General features: G+C 56.4%; 2 protein-coding genes across 3 annotated transcripts in view; one reads left to right on the forward strand and one right to left on the reverse strand.

The window, feature by feature from the left end:
- Positions 1–386: 386 nt before the first annotated feature.
- SLC5A10 (solute carrier family 5 member 10) overlaps positions 387–19400 on the reverse strand; it is a 58990-nt gene continuing 39976 nt past the window's right edge. For both annotated transcript variants that reach the window (XM_032841316.1, XM_032841315.1), the window contains 6 exons: positions 8078–8185; positions 5540–5690; positions 1531–1699; positions 1155–1370; positions 879–936; positions 387–758 (listed from right to left, as the gene is read on the reverse strand). In XM_032841316.1, the coding sequence (XP_032697207.1) occupies positions 652–758; positions 879–936; positions 1155–1370; positions 1531–1699; positions 5540–5690; positions 8078–8185 (809 nt within the window). In that variant the 3' untranslated portion in view covers positions 387–651. The remainder of the gene's footprint in view (positions 759–878; positions 937–1154; positions 1371–1530; positions 1700–5539; positions 5691–8077; positions 8186–19400) is intronic.
- The window catches only part of FAM83G (family with sequence similarity 83 member G), a 29177-nt gene continuing 26082 nt past the window's right edge, over positions 16306–19400 (forward strand). The window contains exons 1-2 of the mRNA XM_032841314.1: positions 16306–16369; positions 16818–17467. Coding sequence (XP_032697205.1) covers positions 16946–17467 — 522 coding nt within the window. The 5' untranslated portion in view covers positions 16306–16369; positions 16818–16945. The remainder of the gene's footprint in view (positions 16370–16817; positions 17468–19400) is intronic.

A 19400-nucleotide genomic window follows, 5' to 3' on the forward strand; every position in this document is an offset into this window, starting at 1 on the left:
GTTCTCACATCTGGAGTGGTTCCCTGGCTTGAGGAGCCGAGGCTGGACTGGGAGTTCTCACATCTGGAGTGGTTCCCTGGCTTGAGGAAAGGCACAGAACGTGCAACCAGCAGCAGGAGCGAGGGCCACCTGCCTGGGGTCTCGGCACCTTTGGGACTCAGAAAGCGCTTTGGATGCCAGGCTGGTGGTGGAAGGGGCAGTGAGAGGGGAGGGAGGGAGAAGTAGATCTCATGGCAGCAGGGAGCAGGGGGGATGGGGGCAAGAGCCCAGGGAGGGGGCCATAGGCTTGTCCTCTGCCCTGGGCTGGCCAGCAACCAAGTCGATCAAGTCCGGAGCTGCTCCTGATCCGGGCCTGTGTTTTCAAAATAAAAACAGTAAAACGAGTATCAGGCTATTCAACACAGATCTAATTTTCGTTGCCATTAGGAGGACTACTTTGCGCGATTCTTGAAATATCACGTTCTTTCTGTTCGTTGAGCCCCTACTTTTCCGGGGCTCCTGCTTTGCTGGCTCAGCCAGTCCCTGCATGCTGACCGGCCATGGAGTCGTGAGGGGAGTCCACACCTCTCTGGGCCTCAGTGTCCTCGTTAGTGAAAGCGAGGGGGACCTGAGGACTCCAAGGGCTTGGGCTTCCTGCCCCCAGGGCGAGTGTCAGGCAAAGTAGGCGTAGAAGAAGATATTGACACAGATGAGCAGGATGGCATTGAAGCCACATACACGGGCCCAGAAGGCGTGCTTCTGGGGTATCCGGCCATCGCCTGGAGGAGGGGCGTGGAGGAGAGAGACAGATGAAGGCCCCAGGGCCACACCCAGTGCCCCCCACCTCCTGGACTCTTTGGGTTGGGGGTCAGGGTCAGAGCCTAGGGTCACACACGCACCTGCTTTGGCTCCCATGAGTACATCCCGAGCCAGGGTCCACCAGGTAAGGTTCTCAATCTGGAGAGAATAATCGGGATGGGGGTGTGGCAGGACAGGGCTGGGCCCAGACAGGGGCAGGGGTCAGGGATGGAAAGTGAGCAGCTGAGTTCTAAAAGGGACAGGGGTCAAGAGCTAGAAAATTCCAGAGTCGCAGAGGGTCAGGGGTCAGAAGGGGAACCGGAGTCAAAGTTTGTTAAAGGTCAGGGGTCACGGTCAGGGGCTGGGGTTAGGCTCACCTGAGCCCCATGGGGGGGTGGCGTCAGCAGGCTCCCGGCCACCACCACGACTCCACTGAGCAAAAAGAGTGCGACGGCAAAGTGCAGGTAGTGGATACTGCCAAGGATGGCCGGCCGCGTGTCCGGGTCTCCGCAGGGGGGCGCAGGGTGCAGGAATTCCAGGACCAGCCTTGTGGCGCCCACTGCCAGCCCCACCATGAGGCCCCAGAAGGCCCCCTGGGAAAGAGGAGGCAGGGCAGGTGCATGGTGACGGGGAGGCCAGGGGGAGAGGTGTTGGGGGAGACAGGAAGCAAGCACAGCTTGTCCACGGGAAGAGAACGGAGCCTGTCCCCCAACGTCCCATCTGCAGCTCTAGCTCTCCCCATTCCCCACCTACCTGCTCATTGGCGCGTGGCCAGAAGATGCCCAGAACAAAGACAGCGGTCACCGGGGGGGCCAGGGAGCTGGTCACCGACTGCATGTAGATGAACAGCTGCCCACTGTTGGAGTCTTGCAGGACGGGGATCCAGGCCACACTCACGCCGATGAGCACCACGATGACCAACCTGTGGGCAAGCAGCGTGTGCGCTCGACCCTCAAGCCCCTTCCTCAATTCTCCCCCATCTCCCGGGATCACTAAGACTTCCTCTCCAGCTGCCCCCTGCCACCCCTGCTCCAGCCACCACCACACACACCGCCGCCGCCTGGCTCCTCTGGGGAGGTGGCCAGCCCCACCCTTACCCAAACCCTCTGTGTCTTCCTGCCGCCCGCAGGTACAGCCCCCAATGCAGCCTCTCTGCTCCTTCTTGTCCCTGGGGAGGGCCCCCCAGGTCCCCACCAGGCTCTCCCCTTTGTCCTCAAGCTCTCGTCCCACTTGCTTACCGTCTATCTCCCCTTCTGGGCTGGACGCACCAGCCCCTCGCACACAGTAGGTGCTCAGTAAACATTTGTCAGTTTCAAGAATGACCTGCAGCCCCCATATACCAGCGAAACTCTCCCCTTGGCAGTTTCTCTAACACTGGTGGGATCTGGCAGGAGTGGGGCCTGTGGGGGGCACACGCCTCATCATGCCAGTAGCCCGGGCCTGCTGACCTGTGCCCATTGCAGGGTGACCTCTGTCCTAAGAGGGCAAGGGCTGGGGCCAGGTGTCTGGGTCTGGGTTTGGTTGGGATGTGGACTCCTCTGCCCTGAAGCCTGAGACCTCTGACCAGAGGAGCTCCTTTGCCTCCCTACCCTGTGGGGACTCTTTCTGGCTCTTGCTGGCCTCCCCTCTAGGTGGGAGCCCTCCGCCACAGCGACACGCTACCCACAGTCAACGGCCACCCATTGGGAGCCCCCCTCCCCGGCCCCGAGTGCAGAGCACTGGGCCAGAAGCCCGGACTCAGTGACAAGTGGGCCCTGGTCCCTTCCCAGCACTGAGAGTGGAGCAAAGAAAGCAGATGAGCCCGTTACCCTGTGGTAAGGACAGGGCTGAGGGGGACCCAGAGGAAGCATTAACCCAGGAGGGCTTCTAGGCAGAGAAGGACCTCCTATAGTCTTTTTTCTTTTCTTTTTTTTTTTAAGATTTTATTTATTTATTTGACAGAGAACAAGCAGAGGGAGAGGGAGAATCAGGCTTCCCGCCAAGCGGGGAGCCCCATGAGGGGCTCGATCCCAGGACCCTGGGACTATGACCTGAGCCAAACGCAGATGCCTAATGACTGAGCCATTCAGGTGCCCCAGACCTCCTCCAGCTAAGGAGACAGAGCTGGAGTGAGGTGTCCCATCTGTTCCTCCTCAGCTGAGTACCCTTCACCCCTGTGTCCTGGCTCACCTGGACACCGCTCACCCCAAGATGGGAGATGGGCAAGGCCCCCTGGACCCTGGATAGGAAGCAAGGGCGAGAGAGGCCCAGTGTGCTGCTGGGGTGGGTCCTTCCTGTCTGCTTACCCTCCCGCCTCCCTTTCTTCCCTTCCAAGCCTGAGGGCGAGGGCGGGAGGGGAGGAGGTGTCTCCTTGATTAAGGCTTAATTAACCCTTAGCCTGGCAGGCGGGCGGGCACTGCCCTCTTCAAAGGCCTAGGCGGGCTCCATTAACACCAGGCCCACCCCGCCCTCCCCACGCGGGCTCCTGCGTCCAACACTGGACTCAGCATCTCTGTGCAGGGCCTGGTCTCTCCAGAGAGGCCCAGACTGGGGCCCTTGCCTTCCCGCTGCCCTCTAGGGCTTCCCACTTCCAGAGGGACCCCAAGCCCAGAGGCTGTTCCTTCTGCCTAGAATACCATTCTCCAACTCCTCCCCTGGCTGACCCCCTCTTCCTCCAAGACTCAGCTCAAGGCCCTCCTCCTTCAGGAAGCCTTCCAACCCATCCCTTCCCATGCACGCACATTGCCATCAGACCACCATCCCTGGGCTGCAGCTGTGGTTGCAAGCGAGCCACTCAAGGGCTCCAGGTGGGGGCTTTGAGATCTCCTGGGCCCCCTATATTGTTCAGCTCAATGCAGGACACCAGGCAGGCATCAGGCACTATTTGTGGACCGAATAATAGACAGAAGGTAGACAGAAGAGGGTAGCAAGGGAGGGATATAAAGGAGCAGAAGGGCCAGGCAGAAGGGCCTGGCAAAGATCAGGGCCCCAGATGTGGGACTGTCACCTCCCCCAGGCCTGCGACAGCTCCTCTAGCCTCACCCCAACCTAATGAGCCTGTCAGGGTCATTGGCATGCCCCTGCCTGTCCCTGCCCCGTGCTGACCTCCTCCCCAGGCCTCTGGACATGCTCTGCGGCCCCTTTCTCTGTAAGTCCCATATCCCCTTGGATCAAGACTCCAGAGACACAGGACCCCACACAATCCAGGAAACACAGCTTAAATAGTGTTGTTGTAGACAAGAGGAGGCTGGAGGTGTTGGGTGAGAGATGTCCCAGTTTTTTGAGAGGGAGACACATTAGAGCTGAACCCTGGGCTGGCACCTAGCCTTGGATCCTTTCCAACTGCACCAAACTGGCAGCTGAGAGATCAGGGACCCAGAGAGGGTGAGAAAGCTGCCCCACATCACACAGCTGCGTGCTCACAGCCAGGCTGGCAGGGTCTGGGTTGGGTGGGGCTTGACTTGGTCAGAGAGGTGGGAAGGAGGATCAAGGGCCCTGTGGCTGGGAGTAGAGGGGAGTCCAGTTTAGGACTTTGGTCTCAGGTGGGAGCAGGAGAGAAGCCTGCTTCCGAGGAGGCCGGGAGGTAGGGGACTCTCAGGTGTCAGGTCCCAGGATGTGAGCCTGGAAGGACTGTGGAGGAGTCTGTCCGACAAGGGCGTGCTTCCAGGGCCACACAGCCACGGAGGAGGGGCGGGGGAACCACACAGCGGGGAGAAGAGGTCAAGGGGCCAGGACCCGCTGACACAGAAGCCTCCCGCCAGGCAAGAGGGAGAGGCTCCTTGTTTTGGAGGAGGCAGTGAGCCCGCAGATGAGCTCACACTCGCCTGCTGAGTGGCGTGTCCCGACAGGGCCCTTCTGGAAGAGGCTCGGCTGTTTTGCATCCCTGGGACCAGTGCCTGGAGCTCCGGGAGAGACCCCGCCCTGAGGATGGGCGCCTAGGGCCGGGAGCCCAAGGCTGCCCTGTTGGTCGAGCTAGGCACGGGAGGCTGGGCCCCTTGACCTGCGGAGAGGGGGGCTGCATGGGCCTGGAGGGAGATGGGTGAGTGGGACCTAGGAGAGGACCCAAGCAGACACGCACATGCGCACACTGAGATGCCAACCTCCCGTCACCCACTGCGGAGTTCACCCCAAAGGACTCCCTGGTACTCTGCCGACACAGCCCCAGCCCGTCCTTGTGGGAGCGGGGGGTGTGAAGGGAGGCATCAGGGAGACATGTGTGCTGTGGGAGGATTCTGATGATGATCCCCTGTGGGAGCCTTAGAGGGGAGAGGGGCCCATTCCTTGGTCGGGGGCTATCAGGGAGGGCTACGTGCGCAGTCTAGAAAGATCGTGGGGTGAGTCACTGAGGTGATAAGGAGGGGACAAGCAGGACTAGGAGGAAACGGCAGAAGCTCAGGAGGGCCAGGGACAGCTGTGGCCTGAGTGGGGCCCCCCTGAGAACAGGCTCTGGGCCCCCTCTCTCAGGAGGGCTAAGGGCTCAGATTGGGGGAAGACAGATCTCTGGGATGGCTGGGGAAGGGGGCCTCTCCCCAGCAGAGATGCCCTCAGATGAAGCTTAAAGAAAGAGATACATCAAAGATGAGGGCTGTGACCAGGAAGGGGTGACCAGAGCCACGTGGGAGGGGGATGGACTTTTCTCCAACCTGCCAACCCCAACTCACCCCTCAAAGACCCCCTCTGGGAGGGCCTCCTGGGCCATCCCTCACGTGGCTGGGGAAGCCCATGTCCCAGCCTGTCCCCGGGGCCTGGCACCCCCCCCCCACTCCCACCCCAACCACCATACCGGCCCACCAGCAGCAGTTCCCGCTCGCCGGCGCGGGGCCTCAGCCGCCTCCAGATGTCCATGGTGAAGAGTGTGCTGCTACTGTTGAAGATGGATGTCAGCGACGACATGAGCGCGGCCATCATCACTGCGATCATCAGCCCCCGCAGACCTGGGGGCAGGGACGGGGCTGCTGTGACCCTGCCCGGGAGCCCCTCCTGCCTGCGTCCTCCTGTCTGAGGCCCCATGGTCAGCAGCGAGCATTCACAGGTCCTCAAGAGCAGAGGCCCAGGAGGAAGGAGGCTGGAGGTGTTCACGGGAGAAAGGGCCAGACACGAGAGGCCTGAGGCCAAGAGCAATTGCGGGGCAGGGGTGGGGAGGTGCGGGGCAGGGGTGGAGAGGTGGGGGGGGCGGCGGAGAGGGGGTACTTCTGGATTTGTGGCTGGAGCCTGTGGCTTGCAGGCCCTATTGTCACAACTGGGATGGCTTCTGCTATCCTGGGTGCACTCGGAGCTCCCCGTCTCTGCGGAGCTTTGCAGGTGACAAAGCACTTTCACACCCAGGCCTTTACTTGATGGAAGTATTATTAACCCGTTGACAGACGAGGAAGTGGAAGCTCCTAGCGGGAGGAGAGGTGCCCAGGGACTCACAGTGGCCAGAGGCAAAGGTGGGGTGGGGACAGGAAGGCCTGGGGCGGGACCCTATGCTGAGAGGTCACAACCCCGGGCAGGGCGAGGTGGCCTGTGTGTGGCAGGCCCCAGCAGGCAGAGGGGGTCCCCTTTCTTGTTGGAAAAGGTGATGCGGTTGGTTCCCCAGGAGAGAGAGAAAAACCCACACAGGGATTGGCTGAAAATGAAGGAGGGGTCCCCATCGGGGTGGAGGAGGGTCTGCTTTGCAAAGCCTTCTGGGAGTCGTGGGCTTGAGAGGGGATGAGGGTCGGGAGCCCTGAGAGACAGAAGGAGGCTCAATTTCCAACTGAGTGCTGTGTGGCATCAGGCTGGTCAGCTCCCCTCTCTGAGCCTCAGTCTGATTGTATCTCCAAGGCCTCTTGTGCTTTTTCTTCAAGGGTCTAAGCACCTCCCCTCCATCCATGCAGATTCTCTCTGTCTGTCCTCTACCCCCTGCCCTAGTTTAAACCTGACTGAGGGTCCCCTCCCCTGAGGGCTCAGCCGCCCTGGTGCTATTTTTGCCTGGCCTTGGTTCTGTGTCTGACCGGCTGTGTGACTTCCAGGCCTCCCGTGGCCCTCTCTGTTCACTTATTGTGCTGATTGGGCTGGGGCCAAAGAAAAGTGAGTTAGATCATGGTTTTCCCCCAAAACGTTTCTCCATCCTGTTTCTCTTGCTCAGGGAGGTGGATTAACTTGGGGTTTATTCTCCACCCACATTTCAGACAGGGAGCTCAAGGCCTAGAGAGAGGTTATGGCCCAGCAACGGCTGCATGTCAGCACTTGGGGGCTTAGCGAACTCCCCCCACCCCCAGAACAGAAAAGGAAGGTGAGGCCCAGAGGTGGGAACCCACAGCGAGGCCAAGCCTTGTGCCAGGCGGTGTCCTGGCGTTATTACGTTTAATCCCAGCAACAACACGCTGAGGGGTGGGTAGGCGTCATTATCTCACATTTACAAATGAGGACAATGAAGCTTCAAGCAGAAGTGACACGCCCCAAATATCTCAGCCAGTGAGCTGTGATTCGATCCCAGCTCTGTGAACTCACATCCCCTGGGCCTCCACGTCCCAGGAGGGAGGGAAAGCAGGGCAGGGCCACGAAGCTCCTGGAGGGGAAGCCACAGGGAGGGAAGGAGACTCAGGGTCTGGGAATCTGGAGGGGAAACCAGGTCTCAGAAGGCTATCTCCTCTTTTCACTCTGCTGGACAAGGAATGTGGGAAAGTCCAAAACCCGCCCCCTAGTTCTACTTATAGGTGGAGGCAAAGGTGTGGGGCTTATGGGAGCCCGAGCTCCTGATCCTAGCAGAGTCGGCAGTGGGTTTGGGGCCAGACAGACTGGGGTTCGTGTCTCAGCCACTCTGTCATCATGGAGGAGTCGCTTTCCCCACTCTGTGCCTCAGTTTCCCTATCTGTAAAATGGAGCTGACTACCTCACAGCTGGCGGTGGGAAGCAGGTTGACCTCACTCAGGGGATAGGACAGCAGGGGGGAAGAGGACAAGCCCTGGAGGCAGATTATCTGGGCTGAGAACCCAGCTCTGGGGCTCATTGGCCGCGTGACCTTGGGCAGGCCCCGGCAACCTCTCTGGTCTCAGTTCCCCGTCTCCAACATGGGGATGATGATAGCAGCCCTTAGGGTTCTCGAGGCGATGGAAGGTATTCCCATGAAAAGTCTTAGGATCCTGTGCGGCCCATGGCGGGGGCCCAAGGGAGTATTTTCCCGCATTATTACATTCCTCTCCTCCCTGATGAGTGACATCCCACTTGGATGTCACATTGGATCCAGAATGGCCTCCACAGTGCCCCTTCCACCCACCCGGTCCCTTAGCCTTGCCGGTCTCCCCCCCATCCCCCACTTCCACCCCACACCCTGCCCTGACCCCTCCCAGAGTCTCACCTATGGGCATCAGCTCCATGACCAGCTTGGGGTAGGCGATGTTGGAGCAGCCGATCTCGGCCCCACAGGCCCGCAGGCACTCGGACGGCACCACGCAGCCCACGTCATCTGCATCAGAGGGATGCCCAGTATATCCCAGCGGGCCCATCCCGCCCTTCCCACAGCCGCGAGCACCTGGGGCCAGCAAGACCCCAGCCCGGCGGGGCCCTGTGCTGTCACCATCTCTGACCAGGAGCTACGTGGTCCTGGGTCCATTTCCCAGTTTGGGTCATGAGGAGGGGGTTGGCCTCAGAGCCGTTCTGGCCCCTAAACCCTTGACTCTTTTTTCCTGCCCGGTGCCCTCCATCATAACGTCGTCTCCCTGTCCCAGACCAGGCCAGGGGGCTCACCTGTGGTGTGGCATTGCCCATGTGAGCAGTCTGCTGTTAGAAGCCATCTGGGGTGCTGGTCTCCCTCACCCCCCCTCCGGCCCCCATCCCTCCTCCCTGGAGGAGCAAAGGCAGTCTAGAGGGGCACCTTCCCCAACCCCTGGGCTCAGAGATTTAGGCTGAGGCCTGTCCCCCTAACACCGCCCCCCCAAAGCCATCTCCAGCAGCTCCTACAGGACCCGAAAAACACAGGGGAGCCCAATCACACCCTGGTCAGAATTCTCCAATAGTTCTGCTGTCCGCAAGACCCTCCCGTCGTCGAGACAGAGGCTGGGCTCCTCCAGACTTGTCCCCTTCCTTGCCCCCCACCCCCTGCACCTTCCTCCAGCCACACGGGCCTCCCTGTCCCCTGAGGTCTTCCCCACAAGCCCCTCTGCCCAGGCCTTCCAGGGGGGACCGGCTCAGAAGTGACTCTTGGGTCCATCCCCTGACCCCCCGCCCCTCAGCATTTTTCCTCATCTCTTTGCTCGGGACCACTGGGGCCTGCTGATTTGTTTCTTCCTATTCTCGGTGGGCATGAGTGGCGAGCTGGTAAGAAGGGGACGGTCTCACCGTGGCCATCTCCCCAAAGGCAGGAGGGGCACACACCGCTCATCTGTGGGTGAGTGCCTGGACTGAGCCCTACATCCAGGACTCCCTAGCAAGCCCCCTCCCGCAGAGCCCTGTTGGGGGGCAGGAAGCGGGGGCCCCACTCCCAGAGCTTGCCCACAGCAGCTGGCCTCCCCAGCATGGTGTGGGAAGGGTGGGCAGCCCCCGTTCACGTGCTCCTCCCACCAAATACTCCTCATCTCCCTGTGGCCCCTGTCCCTCGGGATTTTCAGCAGGGGGCCCACAGATGCGGAGCAAAAGAGAGGAGGGGGACAGCAGGGGAAGATCAGAAAGAGACACAGCTGGACCAGCGCTCCAGGGGGAAGGGAAGCCAGTGTGGGGGCTTATATTTCCATCAGGCAGCGGGCAGTGGCATTCCCGCCGAAGACCAGGCACTCCCAAGTTCACCACGGTCCCCTCCAAATGACTCTACTGAAAATTCCTTCCATGGATGTCCAACCCATGGCAGTCTCAGATCCCCTTCCTCCAGGCTAGCAAGGCTGGGGAAGCACCCCCCATCCTCAAGGACCTGGCACACCTCTTGCATCCAGGCACCTGCGGCGTCTGCTGCCAGTCATTTGCCTGGTAATGGCTCACTGTCCTTTCTCCTCCCCTCCCATTACCCAGCCCCCTAGACCCCAGCCCCTTGGCTTCTCCTGCCACATCCCTGTCTGCTTCACTTGGCTCCTGCCCTGCTCCTGGGAACCAGCCCCTCCCCGCCTCCTTCCAAGCTCCCCATCCTTGCAAAATTACACCTCTGCTCACACTACTTCCTTCTCAGAAGCCCCCCTCCCCCAAATTCGCAGAGCCCCTTTCCACGGCCTTTCAGGTCCTTGTCAACTGGTCCCAGGTCCTCCCACCCAGCGTGCGTGCGTCAGCCACCTCAACTGGCTGCTGTTTTCTCATACACACCCAGCATTTGGCCGCCTCCAGGCCTTTGCAGACGAGGTCCCCTCCTCCCAGGACTCCGTCCTACCCTTGTTTACCTCCTGCTCCCTGGCCCATTGCAAAGGGCTGGTCCTCTGAGGCTTTCTCTGACTCCCTCTGCACCTCCCCGCCCCCCAAGCAGGCAAAGCAGCTTCCTCTCAAAGGCTCCTATGGTGGAGGATTGAATCATGATAGTCTCTTTGTGGATTTCACCTCCCCCCACCAGACTGGGAGCTTCCCCAGGGCGGACACTGGGTTTGAATCATCTCCAGGTCCCAGGTATCACTCAGTTCAGGGCTGGGAACATTTGTGAATGAATGAGTGAGTAATGAAGTGAATGGTGGTAGAGAAGGAGGCAGGCACTGGAGGAGAGCAGGAGGAGGAGGAGGAGAAAGGATGCCAGAAAAGAGTCATGAAAAGGTCCAGGCACTGCTTGATCCAGCGGCAGCCCAGCAGTGGGCTAGAACCCTTGGGACCAAAAGGGCATAACTTGCCTGGGACACACAGTGGGACCCAGGTCAAGCCCCAGGCCCCATGGTGGGACTTTGGGGTGGGGGGTGGGGTGGGCACTGGGGTCCAGCATACAGAGGGCAGGTGACGGGCCACTCCTGACAGGTTCTGGGCCTGGACTGGCCGGCTCTGATGCCCAGACCCAGCCCTCCTGGGAGAGACGGGTGAGGAGTCACAGCCACATAATGGCTCAGAAAGCCCGAGTCAGGAGATTCTGGCCCAGTTTTTTCAGCCCATTCTAGGCTCTGGGCATGGGCCTCTGCCTCTGGGCACTGCTGGCTCGCTTGCCTGAGTTTGTGCTGAACAGCAAGAAAGAACAACCTCTCCTTTATGACAGCAGCAGAGGTGTCGCCATTAAAGTCCCCTGAATGTGCCACCTTCAGCAGTGAGCAGCCTCAGGACAGTGAAGGCCTGGAGGGGGGGCGGGTATGCTTCTGAGCTGGGCAAGGATCAAGCTTCTGTGGGCCTGGGGGCTCCCCAGCTGGGCTCGAATTTTGCATTGGCACCTCTGTCCAGCCAGGGCCGTACCAGAAGCCTGGGTGCTGGCCCTCTCTTCCTCCCTGATGTCCTCCCTCCCTGTGGCCAATACCAAGTCCAGCCACTGGGCTTGGGGACCAGGTGAATTGCATCACCTCCTTACTGTATCGTCTTGCCCCCTCTAACCCAGCCTTCTTGCACACAGCAGAGGGACTTTCTAAAACCACCCGTCTGCTTACCCTCCTTCCTGCTCACACACTTCTTTGGCTCTCCATCCCCTGCAAGAAGTATCACAAGCCTCTAAATGTGCCATTCATGGCCCCCTACCCACTTAGCCAGTTTTAGCCACACCTCTGTTTGCTGTTCCCTCTCTCGGGAATACCCTTCCCTCCATACACTCAGGGAAATCATAGGCGTTCAGACTCTCAACCTGTGGATGTTTGTGCAGGCTTTAGGCAATATCCTCGGGGCATCATTAACTCTGTGACCTGTGACAGCCTCTGCCAGTGTCTGTTGATAGACTGAATGACCCTTTCCCAAGGCGGCCACTGGACATAAGATCTTGAGGGCTAATCAAGTTGCTCCCCACTCCCTAACCAGCCCCAGCCCATCCCAGGGAGAAAGTCCAGATGTAGATGTTGTAGTAAGGAGTAGGAGAAAAACACACAGACCTGGGTTTAAGTCCCACTATCCCAACACCATACTGTGTGATCTTGGGTGATTATTTAAGTTCTCTGAGGCTGTTCTTCCCCCATAAAATCCTTCTGGGGGACATCCAGGGACCAAAACTCAACCTCAACCTAAATGTTCCACCTGACACAAAATTAATTCACAATAGATCACAGATTTAAATGTGAGATGTAAAAACTATCAAACATTTGGGTGGGGAATTAAAGAAAATCTTCAGGACCTAGGGCTAGGCAAAGAGTTCAAAGACTTGACAGCAAAAGCACTATGCATAAGAGAAAAAAATGGATTAAGTAAACCTCAACAAAATTAAAAGTTCAGTGTGAGACACCTGTGAAAAGGATGAAAAGAAAAGCTACAGGACAAAATCAGTAAAGTTGCAGGATACAGGTTCACTATACAAAGATCAGTTGTGTTTCTATAGACTAAGAATGAACCATCAGGAAGAATAATTAAGAAAACAATACCATTTGTGATGGCATCAAAAATAATAAAATACCTAGGAATAAATTTAACCAAGGAGGTGAAAGACCAGTACAATGAAAATTATAAGACACTAATTAAAGAAGTTGAAGATGACACAAATAAAAAGAAAGATATACCATGTTCATGGATTAGAAAAATTCATGTTGTTAAATGTCCATACCACTGAAAGTCATCTGCAGATTCAATGCAGTCCCTATCAAAATTCCAATAGCATTTTTGACACAAATAGAAAAAATATCCTAAAAATTTGTATAGAACCACAAAACAACCCAAATAGCCAAAGCACTCTTAAGAAAGAAGAGAAAAACTGGAGACATCACACCCCCCTGATTTTAAACTATATTACAAAGCTATAGTAATCAAAACCATATAGTACTGGCACAAAAACAGACACATAGATCAATAGAACACAATAGAGACCACAGAAATAACCCCACAACTATATATTGTCAATTAATTTAGGACAAAGGATTTAAGAATATACAATGGGTAAAAGATGGTCTCTTCAATAAATGGTGTTGGGAAACAGGACAGCTACATGCAAAAGAATGAAACTGGGCTACCATCTCAAACCATTCTTAAAAACCAACACAAAATGGACTAGGGATTTGAATGTAAAACTCCTAGAAAAAAACATGGGAGGGGTGGTAGCTCCTTGACATTGATCTTGGCAATGATTTTTTTTTTAATTTGACACCAAAAGAAAAAAAAGGGGGCGGGGCTACAACAGATTAAAAAGCTTCTGCACCGCAAAGGAAATCATCAACAAAACGAGAAGGCAACCTACAGATTGGGAAGAAATATTTGCAAGCCAAAAAACTGATAAGAGATTAATAGTCAAAATATATAAAGAACTCATACAACTCAATAGCAACCCCCCAAAAAAAAGAACCTCAAAACAAAATCCAATTAAAAAGTGGGCAGAAGATCTGAATAGACATTTTTTCCAAAGGAAACATACAAATGGCCAATGGGTACATGAAAAATGTGCTCAAAATCACTAGTCATCAGGGCTATGCAAACCAAAACCACAATGAAATATCGCCCCACACATGTTAGAATGGCTATCATAAAAAAAAAAAAAGAGAGAGAGAGAGATAGAGAGAGAAAGAGATCACATGTATTGGCCAGGATGTAGAGAAAAGGGAATTCCTTTTGTGCATGTAGGTGTGCTACTGGTAAGAACCTAGATCAGTGCAGCTACTATGAAAAACAGTACAGAGTTTTCTCAAAGAACTAAAAATAGAACTACCATTTGATCCAGCAATGCCACATCTGAGTATATATCTTAAGGAAATGAAATCACTACTTTGAAGAAATGTCTGTACTCCATGTTCATTGACGCATTCGTCACAATAGCTGAGACATGGAAATAACCTCAAGGGTCCATCAACAGATGAGTGGATAAAGATATGACGTATACACACACACACACACACACACAAATATTATTCAGCCCTGAGAAAGAAGAAAATCCTACCATTTGTGACAACATTGGTGGACCATTATGGGCATTATACTAGATGAAGTAAGTCAGTGAGAGAAAGACAAATACTACATGATCTCACTTATAAATAGAATCCAAGAAAGTTGAAGTCAGAAAAAGAGAGTAGAATGATGGGGCTGTGGGATGGAGGAAAAGAAATGATCTTAGTCAAAGGGTACAAACTTCCAATTATAAGATGAATAAATCCTGGAGATCTAATGTACAGCATAGTGATTATAATTAATAATATTGTATTTTATATATCTATATATTTTAAGATTTTATTTATTCATTTTACAGAGAGAGACACAGCGAGAGAGGGAACATAAGCAGGGGAGTGGGAGAGGGAGAAGCAGGCTTCATGCCAAGCAGGGAGCCTGATGCGGGGCTTGATCCCAGGAACCTGGGATCATGACCTGAGCTGAAGGCAGTTGCTTAACCAACTGAGCCACCCAGGTGCCCCTGTATTTTATATTTTTTAAAAAAGGTACAGACCAGCAGAAAATACTGTGCAGGTCACAGACCTGACAAAGACCTTGTATTTAGAATATATAAGAGCAGGGAGCCCAGGCCTGGGTGGCTCAGTTGGTTAAGCGTTCGACTCTGGGTTTTGGCTTGGGTCTGGATCTTGGCTGGGGTTGCGGGATAGAGCCCCATGTCAGGCTCTGTACTGGGCATGAAGCCTGCTTTGAGATTCTGTTTCTCTCCCTCTTCCCCTCCCCACCGCTGCTCACACTGTTACTCACTCTCATTCTCTCTTTAAAAAAAAAAAAAAAAGGAGAAAAAAGCTCTCAAACTCAACGGGAAACACCAAACAATCCACTTAGAAAATGGGCAAAACACATGAACAGGCATTTCACTGAAGAGGACCAACAGCTGGCAAATAAGCGCATGAAAATATGTTCTATGTCATTAGTCATTAGGAAAATAGAAATTAACACCATAGGAAGAGATTATTACACACGTATCAGCGTGGCTAAGATAAAAAAATTGTGACAACATAAAATGTTGGCAAGGATGTGAAGAAACTGGATCACTCGTATGTAATTGGTAGGAATGTAAAATATACATAATACAACATGTGTATGAATGAATATGTAAACATGCATATGAAGGTTCGTAGCAGCTATGTTCATAATAGCCCCCAAACTGGAAACAACCCATTGTCCTTCAGCAGGAAAGACGGTTGAACAAACTCTGGTCCACCCATGCCATGAATACTAGCCAGCAACAGAAAGGATACAGATCGTTAAGCTACAGACATGCACGTCAATCTGAACGACTTGCCAGAGAATTATGCTGAGTGGGAGAAAAAGCTAATCTCTAAAGGTTCTATGCTACACTTTCCATTTATATAGCGTTCCTGAAATAACAACATTGCAGAGATGGAGAACAGATTTCGGGGTTGACAGGGGTCAGGGATGGAAATGTGGGTATGGTGGTAGAGAGGGAGGTTTTGGTGACGGTGGAACAGTTCTGCATCCTAATGGCAGTGGTGGCGACCACACAAATCTACACACGAGGTAAGATTGCGTGCACACACACACACCCAGGAACGCTTGTAAACTGGTGAAATCCGAACAGGTTCTGGATTGCACCAATGTCAATTTTCTGGCTATTGTGTTACTGTACTGGAGTTCTACAAGACGATGCCACTGAGAGAAGGCTGCCTGTGACCTCTCTGTTGGTGTGGTGTTGTTCTTTTATTTCTAGCAACTTCCTGTGCATCTGTAAATATGGACAGGTAACTGCAAGGTTGGAGGGCTTCCTTTTCAGCCCAGAGAGCCAGGACTCCCTTCATGAGCCCCAGGGTTAGTCATAAGGGCCAAAGGAGAAGCTGAAGCCCAGAGACTCTTGTTCTGGGTCTCAGGTGGCAGTGAGGCTATATAAATCAGCCTTCAGGGTTCCCAAGGCAGTGCTTGCCCCTGGGGACTGCTGCTTCTCCTCTGTGGCTGAGTGGGGTGGGGAACACAGGGTATATGCGCAAGAGTTGGGTCTGACTCCAGCCCTCAGCAGCCCTCTCTGGCCCTCCCCATCCCAGGGTTCAGGTGGGCACTGCTCATCATGTGGGACCAGTCCCGGGGGGCAACCCCTCCCAGTAAGGAGCAGGGCGACGGACTAAGAACTGGGTATCTACCTGCTCTATGCACACCAGGTTCCGTAAAGGCTCCTTCCTGAGTCTGGGTAAGACGGTGCCCTATCCTTGCCATGGGGTCTCCCAGTCCAGTACCTTAACTCTACTTCCACAACTGGGCAGCTGGGTATCTGCACAGACTTCCCGTCCCACCTGGGAAACTGGACACTGATAGGGTTGGACCAAGGTTACCAACCCTGGGAGTCAGGGGGAGGAGCGCAAAGACTGTTGAGTTCCTGTGTGTTCTCAGTAAGAATACTGTCCCTCTCTGGGCACCAATGTTCCAGTCGTTGTTGGACTTTGGTCCCTGGGCTTTCCAGAATTCCGGCACCCGGCGTGGGGAGCCGAGGAGGAGGCGCGGCGCGCAGCCACCCCACGCCTGTATCCCTTGGGGGTTGGTGGGGTGGGTGTGTCTGAATCAGCTTCCGGCCCCGCCCCTAGGGCTGCACGTGACCGCAGGTGGCGGCGGCGGGGTGGGCGGGGCTGCATTAGTCACCAGCCCGCCGCCGCCGGTGTGCTCCGCTCCGCCTGCGCGCCTCTCCTTGCCGGCTCTGGCCCGCGCCCGCCCGGTAAGCGAGTCCTGGCCCGCCGCCCCGGATCCTGGGCCCGGCAGCGGCGCTTCCTCGAGCCTCCTCCGGGCAGCCCTCTCGGGTTGCGGGTCCGCAGATTTTAAGACCCCGTGCCCTTCCCGGAAGCCGTCGGAAGGCAGGGCGCCGCCGAGCTGGGCCAGAGGCCACCCGGGTTGTGCCCTGCCTCCCACTCTTGGAAACTTCTGGGAAGTTCCCTGCCTGCCCTGGTTCCTCCCAGAAGTTGCCTAGGACTTTAGGCAGCTCCACAGTTCCTCCGGGATGTGGGTCCCCCGGCCCCTACTGATAGAGGCACACCGCACCCAGGCGTGGGTCCCGCCCCGCCGTCTCGCCCACTGCCGCCCCACCCCCGCCCTGTCGCCCAGTCGCCCCTCCCCGGTCCCGCCTGCACCCTGACCTGACCTCTGCGTTCACTTGGGCTCTCCCGCAGGCTCCCTATGGGCAGAGTCGCTGAGGCACTGGTGGAGCTCCAGAGCGCGCCGGAATTCACGAGCCTGATCTTGCGGAGTTCTCTGTCGCCCGCCCACCCGGCACAAGCGTCGTCCGGGCAGTGGCAACATGGCCTTCTCCCAGGTGCAGTGTCTGGACGACAGCCACGTCAACTGGCGTTCCAGTGAGTCCAAGCCCGAGTTCTTCTACAGCGAGGAGCAGCGGCTGGCCCTGGAGGCCCTGGTGGCCCGTGGCAGGGAGGCTTTCTACGAGGTGCTAAAGCGGGAGAACATTCGGGACTTCCTGTCGGAGCTGGAGCTCAAGCGCATCCTGGAGACCATTGAGGTGTATGACCCAGGCTCTGAGGACCCGAGGGTTGCGGGCAGGCCCCAGGGACCTGAGGATGATGGCGTTGGTGACAGCGAGGAGGCCAGCAGGGCAGGTGGAGATCCCACCGAGGCCCAGCCACTGCCCTCCCTGGAGTACTGGCCCCAGAAGTCTGACCGATCCATCCCGCAGCTGGACCTGGGCTGGCCCGACACCATTGCCTACCGTGGTGTGACCAGGGCCAGCGTCTACATGCAGCCCCCCATCGATGGGCAGGCCCACATCAAAGAGGTAGTGCGGAAGATGATCAGTCAGGCCCAGAAGGTGAGCCAGCTACTGGGTGGGGGTCCCCTGAGAGGAAGCTGGCCCCGTGCGCCTGAGCCAGCCCCCAGCATCTCTGCCATTTTGGTGTGCGTGAACTCACAGCACCAGTACAGAGACCATGACACCATCCCCTGTGGTCTCTTTGCTTCTCCCAGGCTGCCTCTTCCCCTGGCCTCCTGGGGCTCCTCAGTGTCTTTGCGCAGGATTACGGTACCTGGGTCCTGTGGCAGGTGACATGGGTGCCCCATCTCAAGGGGCCTTTGTGCATTGCTGGGGGGGGGGGGCGCGTGTTCTGATTTGCCCCCAAGCCGGCAAGCAGCTTCCCCAGAAGAAAGTGTTGTGATGGGGTGGGGTGGGGAGGAATCTCGGGGTTTTCTCTTACTTACTGTCCCTCGAGATGGCTCTGATTCACACCTGGGAAGCAGGACGCTCCCACACACACCATGAGACACTGGTGTGGCTTTTCTTGGGTGATGGACAGAGTCTGGAGTGGTGCAGGAGGCACGGAGACCAAACACGAGCCTGGGTCCCTTTGAGGCTGGCGTGGAGGTCCCAGTTCAAATGAGTCTATTTCCCGGCTGTGCTGGGCAACCGAGAGTGACTTGCTCGCCCTCTCTGAGCCTCTTTGTGAGCTTTGTGAGGGCAGAATCTTCCCAGGCTGAGATGGTGAAGGGACCTCCAGCGTTGCTTCTTCTTGATCCCAGCTGCGAGGGGCGGTATCCCTGATTTGGATAGTCATTCTCAGCCGACCTGAGGCCAGGCCTGAGCTCAGTAGAGGGTGGTGAGTGGTTAGCAATATCTGTGCTGGTGCAGGTGTTTCTAGCAGACTCTAACCCTTCGCCAGGCCCCGAGTGGGGCAGCGGATCGCTCAAGCCCAGAACGCTGGCCTCGGCGAGCATCCTGGCTGACAGAGCCTGGGGAGACTCATAGGCAGAGAAACCAGAAGTGGGTCAGGAGCTGACAAGGTGACCATGGGTTAGGTTTCTAGAAAGGTGGAGTGCCTGTCCCCCGTGGACAGGCACTCTGACCCTGGCAGAGTCGGAGAGCCTGTGTCTCGGAGCCTGGCCCGCATCCTGTTCCCAGGCAGCTTTGGGGTTCAGGTTTCTGATGTATAAAGTGGAGGGGAGCCTGGGGCTGCGTCTTTGGCTGTTGAGGAGATGGAATCGGGTGACCGGAGTGAGGAAGAGTTTCAGGAAGAGGAGGGAAAGTGGGAGGAGGAAGGGGCCTTCGTGGCTCTTGGGCAGGTATCCTACCCCACACCTGCCAGGGGGTAGGCAGGTGCGGCTGACGTCGTGTCTGATGAGGTTGTGCAGCCTAGTCCTCTGGGAGGGTCTGTTGGGGTCCCTTGACCCCTTTTTTAAAAATGGGGAAACTGAGGCCCGGGGCGGGGCTTGACCTGCTGTGTCAGGGTTCCCTCTCCTCCCCACCAGGAGTAGGAAGGAGACCGACACCAGATCCCTGCTTGGCATGGGAAAGTCCAGCACGTCTAATCTGCCCCAGACAGGAAGACTGATGGCCTGGCCCAGCGATGGGGCACCCGGGGCCAGGCTGGGCACGAGGCATCCCCCCCACATGTCCGCAGCCCGGTCTGAGACCCAGCCATTCCATGCAGTCCCTTGGGCCTCTTGTAACTTCATTTGCTCCCCACAAAAGCCCCACCAGGTTGTTGGCGTTGCCTGTCCAAGGTGACATGGCTGGGGAGAGGTCCATCTCGGGTTGGAACCCTGGTCTGTGTGGTACCCCAGTCAGCGCGGCTCCCTGACCCCTCTGAGAAAGGCAGCTTACTTCTGAGCCTGCCCCCGTGGATGGCAGGGAGCCTCCCAGACCCAGCAGGAGGGTCTAGGGTCTTCCATTTGAGAGCACAGAGAGAGCAGGGACTTGTTTGAACCCCACGGCACCATGGTGAGCCATGCCCCTGCTTCCCATCCTTTGT

Source organism: Lontra canadensis, unplaced genomic scaffold (assembly GCF_010015895.1).
Source record: "Lontra canadensis isolate GAN:19392208 unplaced genomic scaffold, GSC_riverotter_1.0 scaffold122, whole genome shotgun sequence".
Classification (NCBI taxonomy): domain Eukaryota; kingdom Metazoa; phylum Chordata; class Mammalia; order Carnivora; family Mustelidae; genus Lontra; species Lontra canadensis.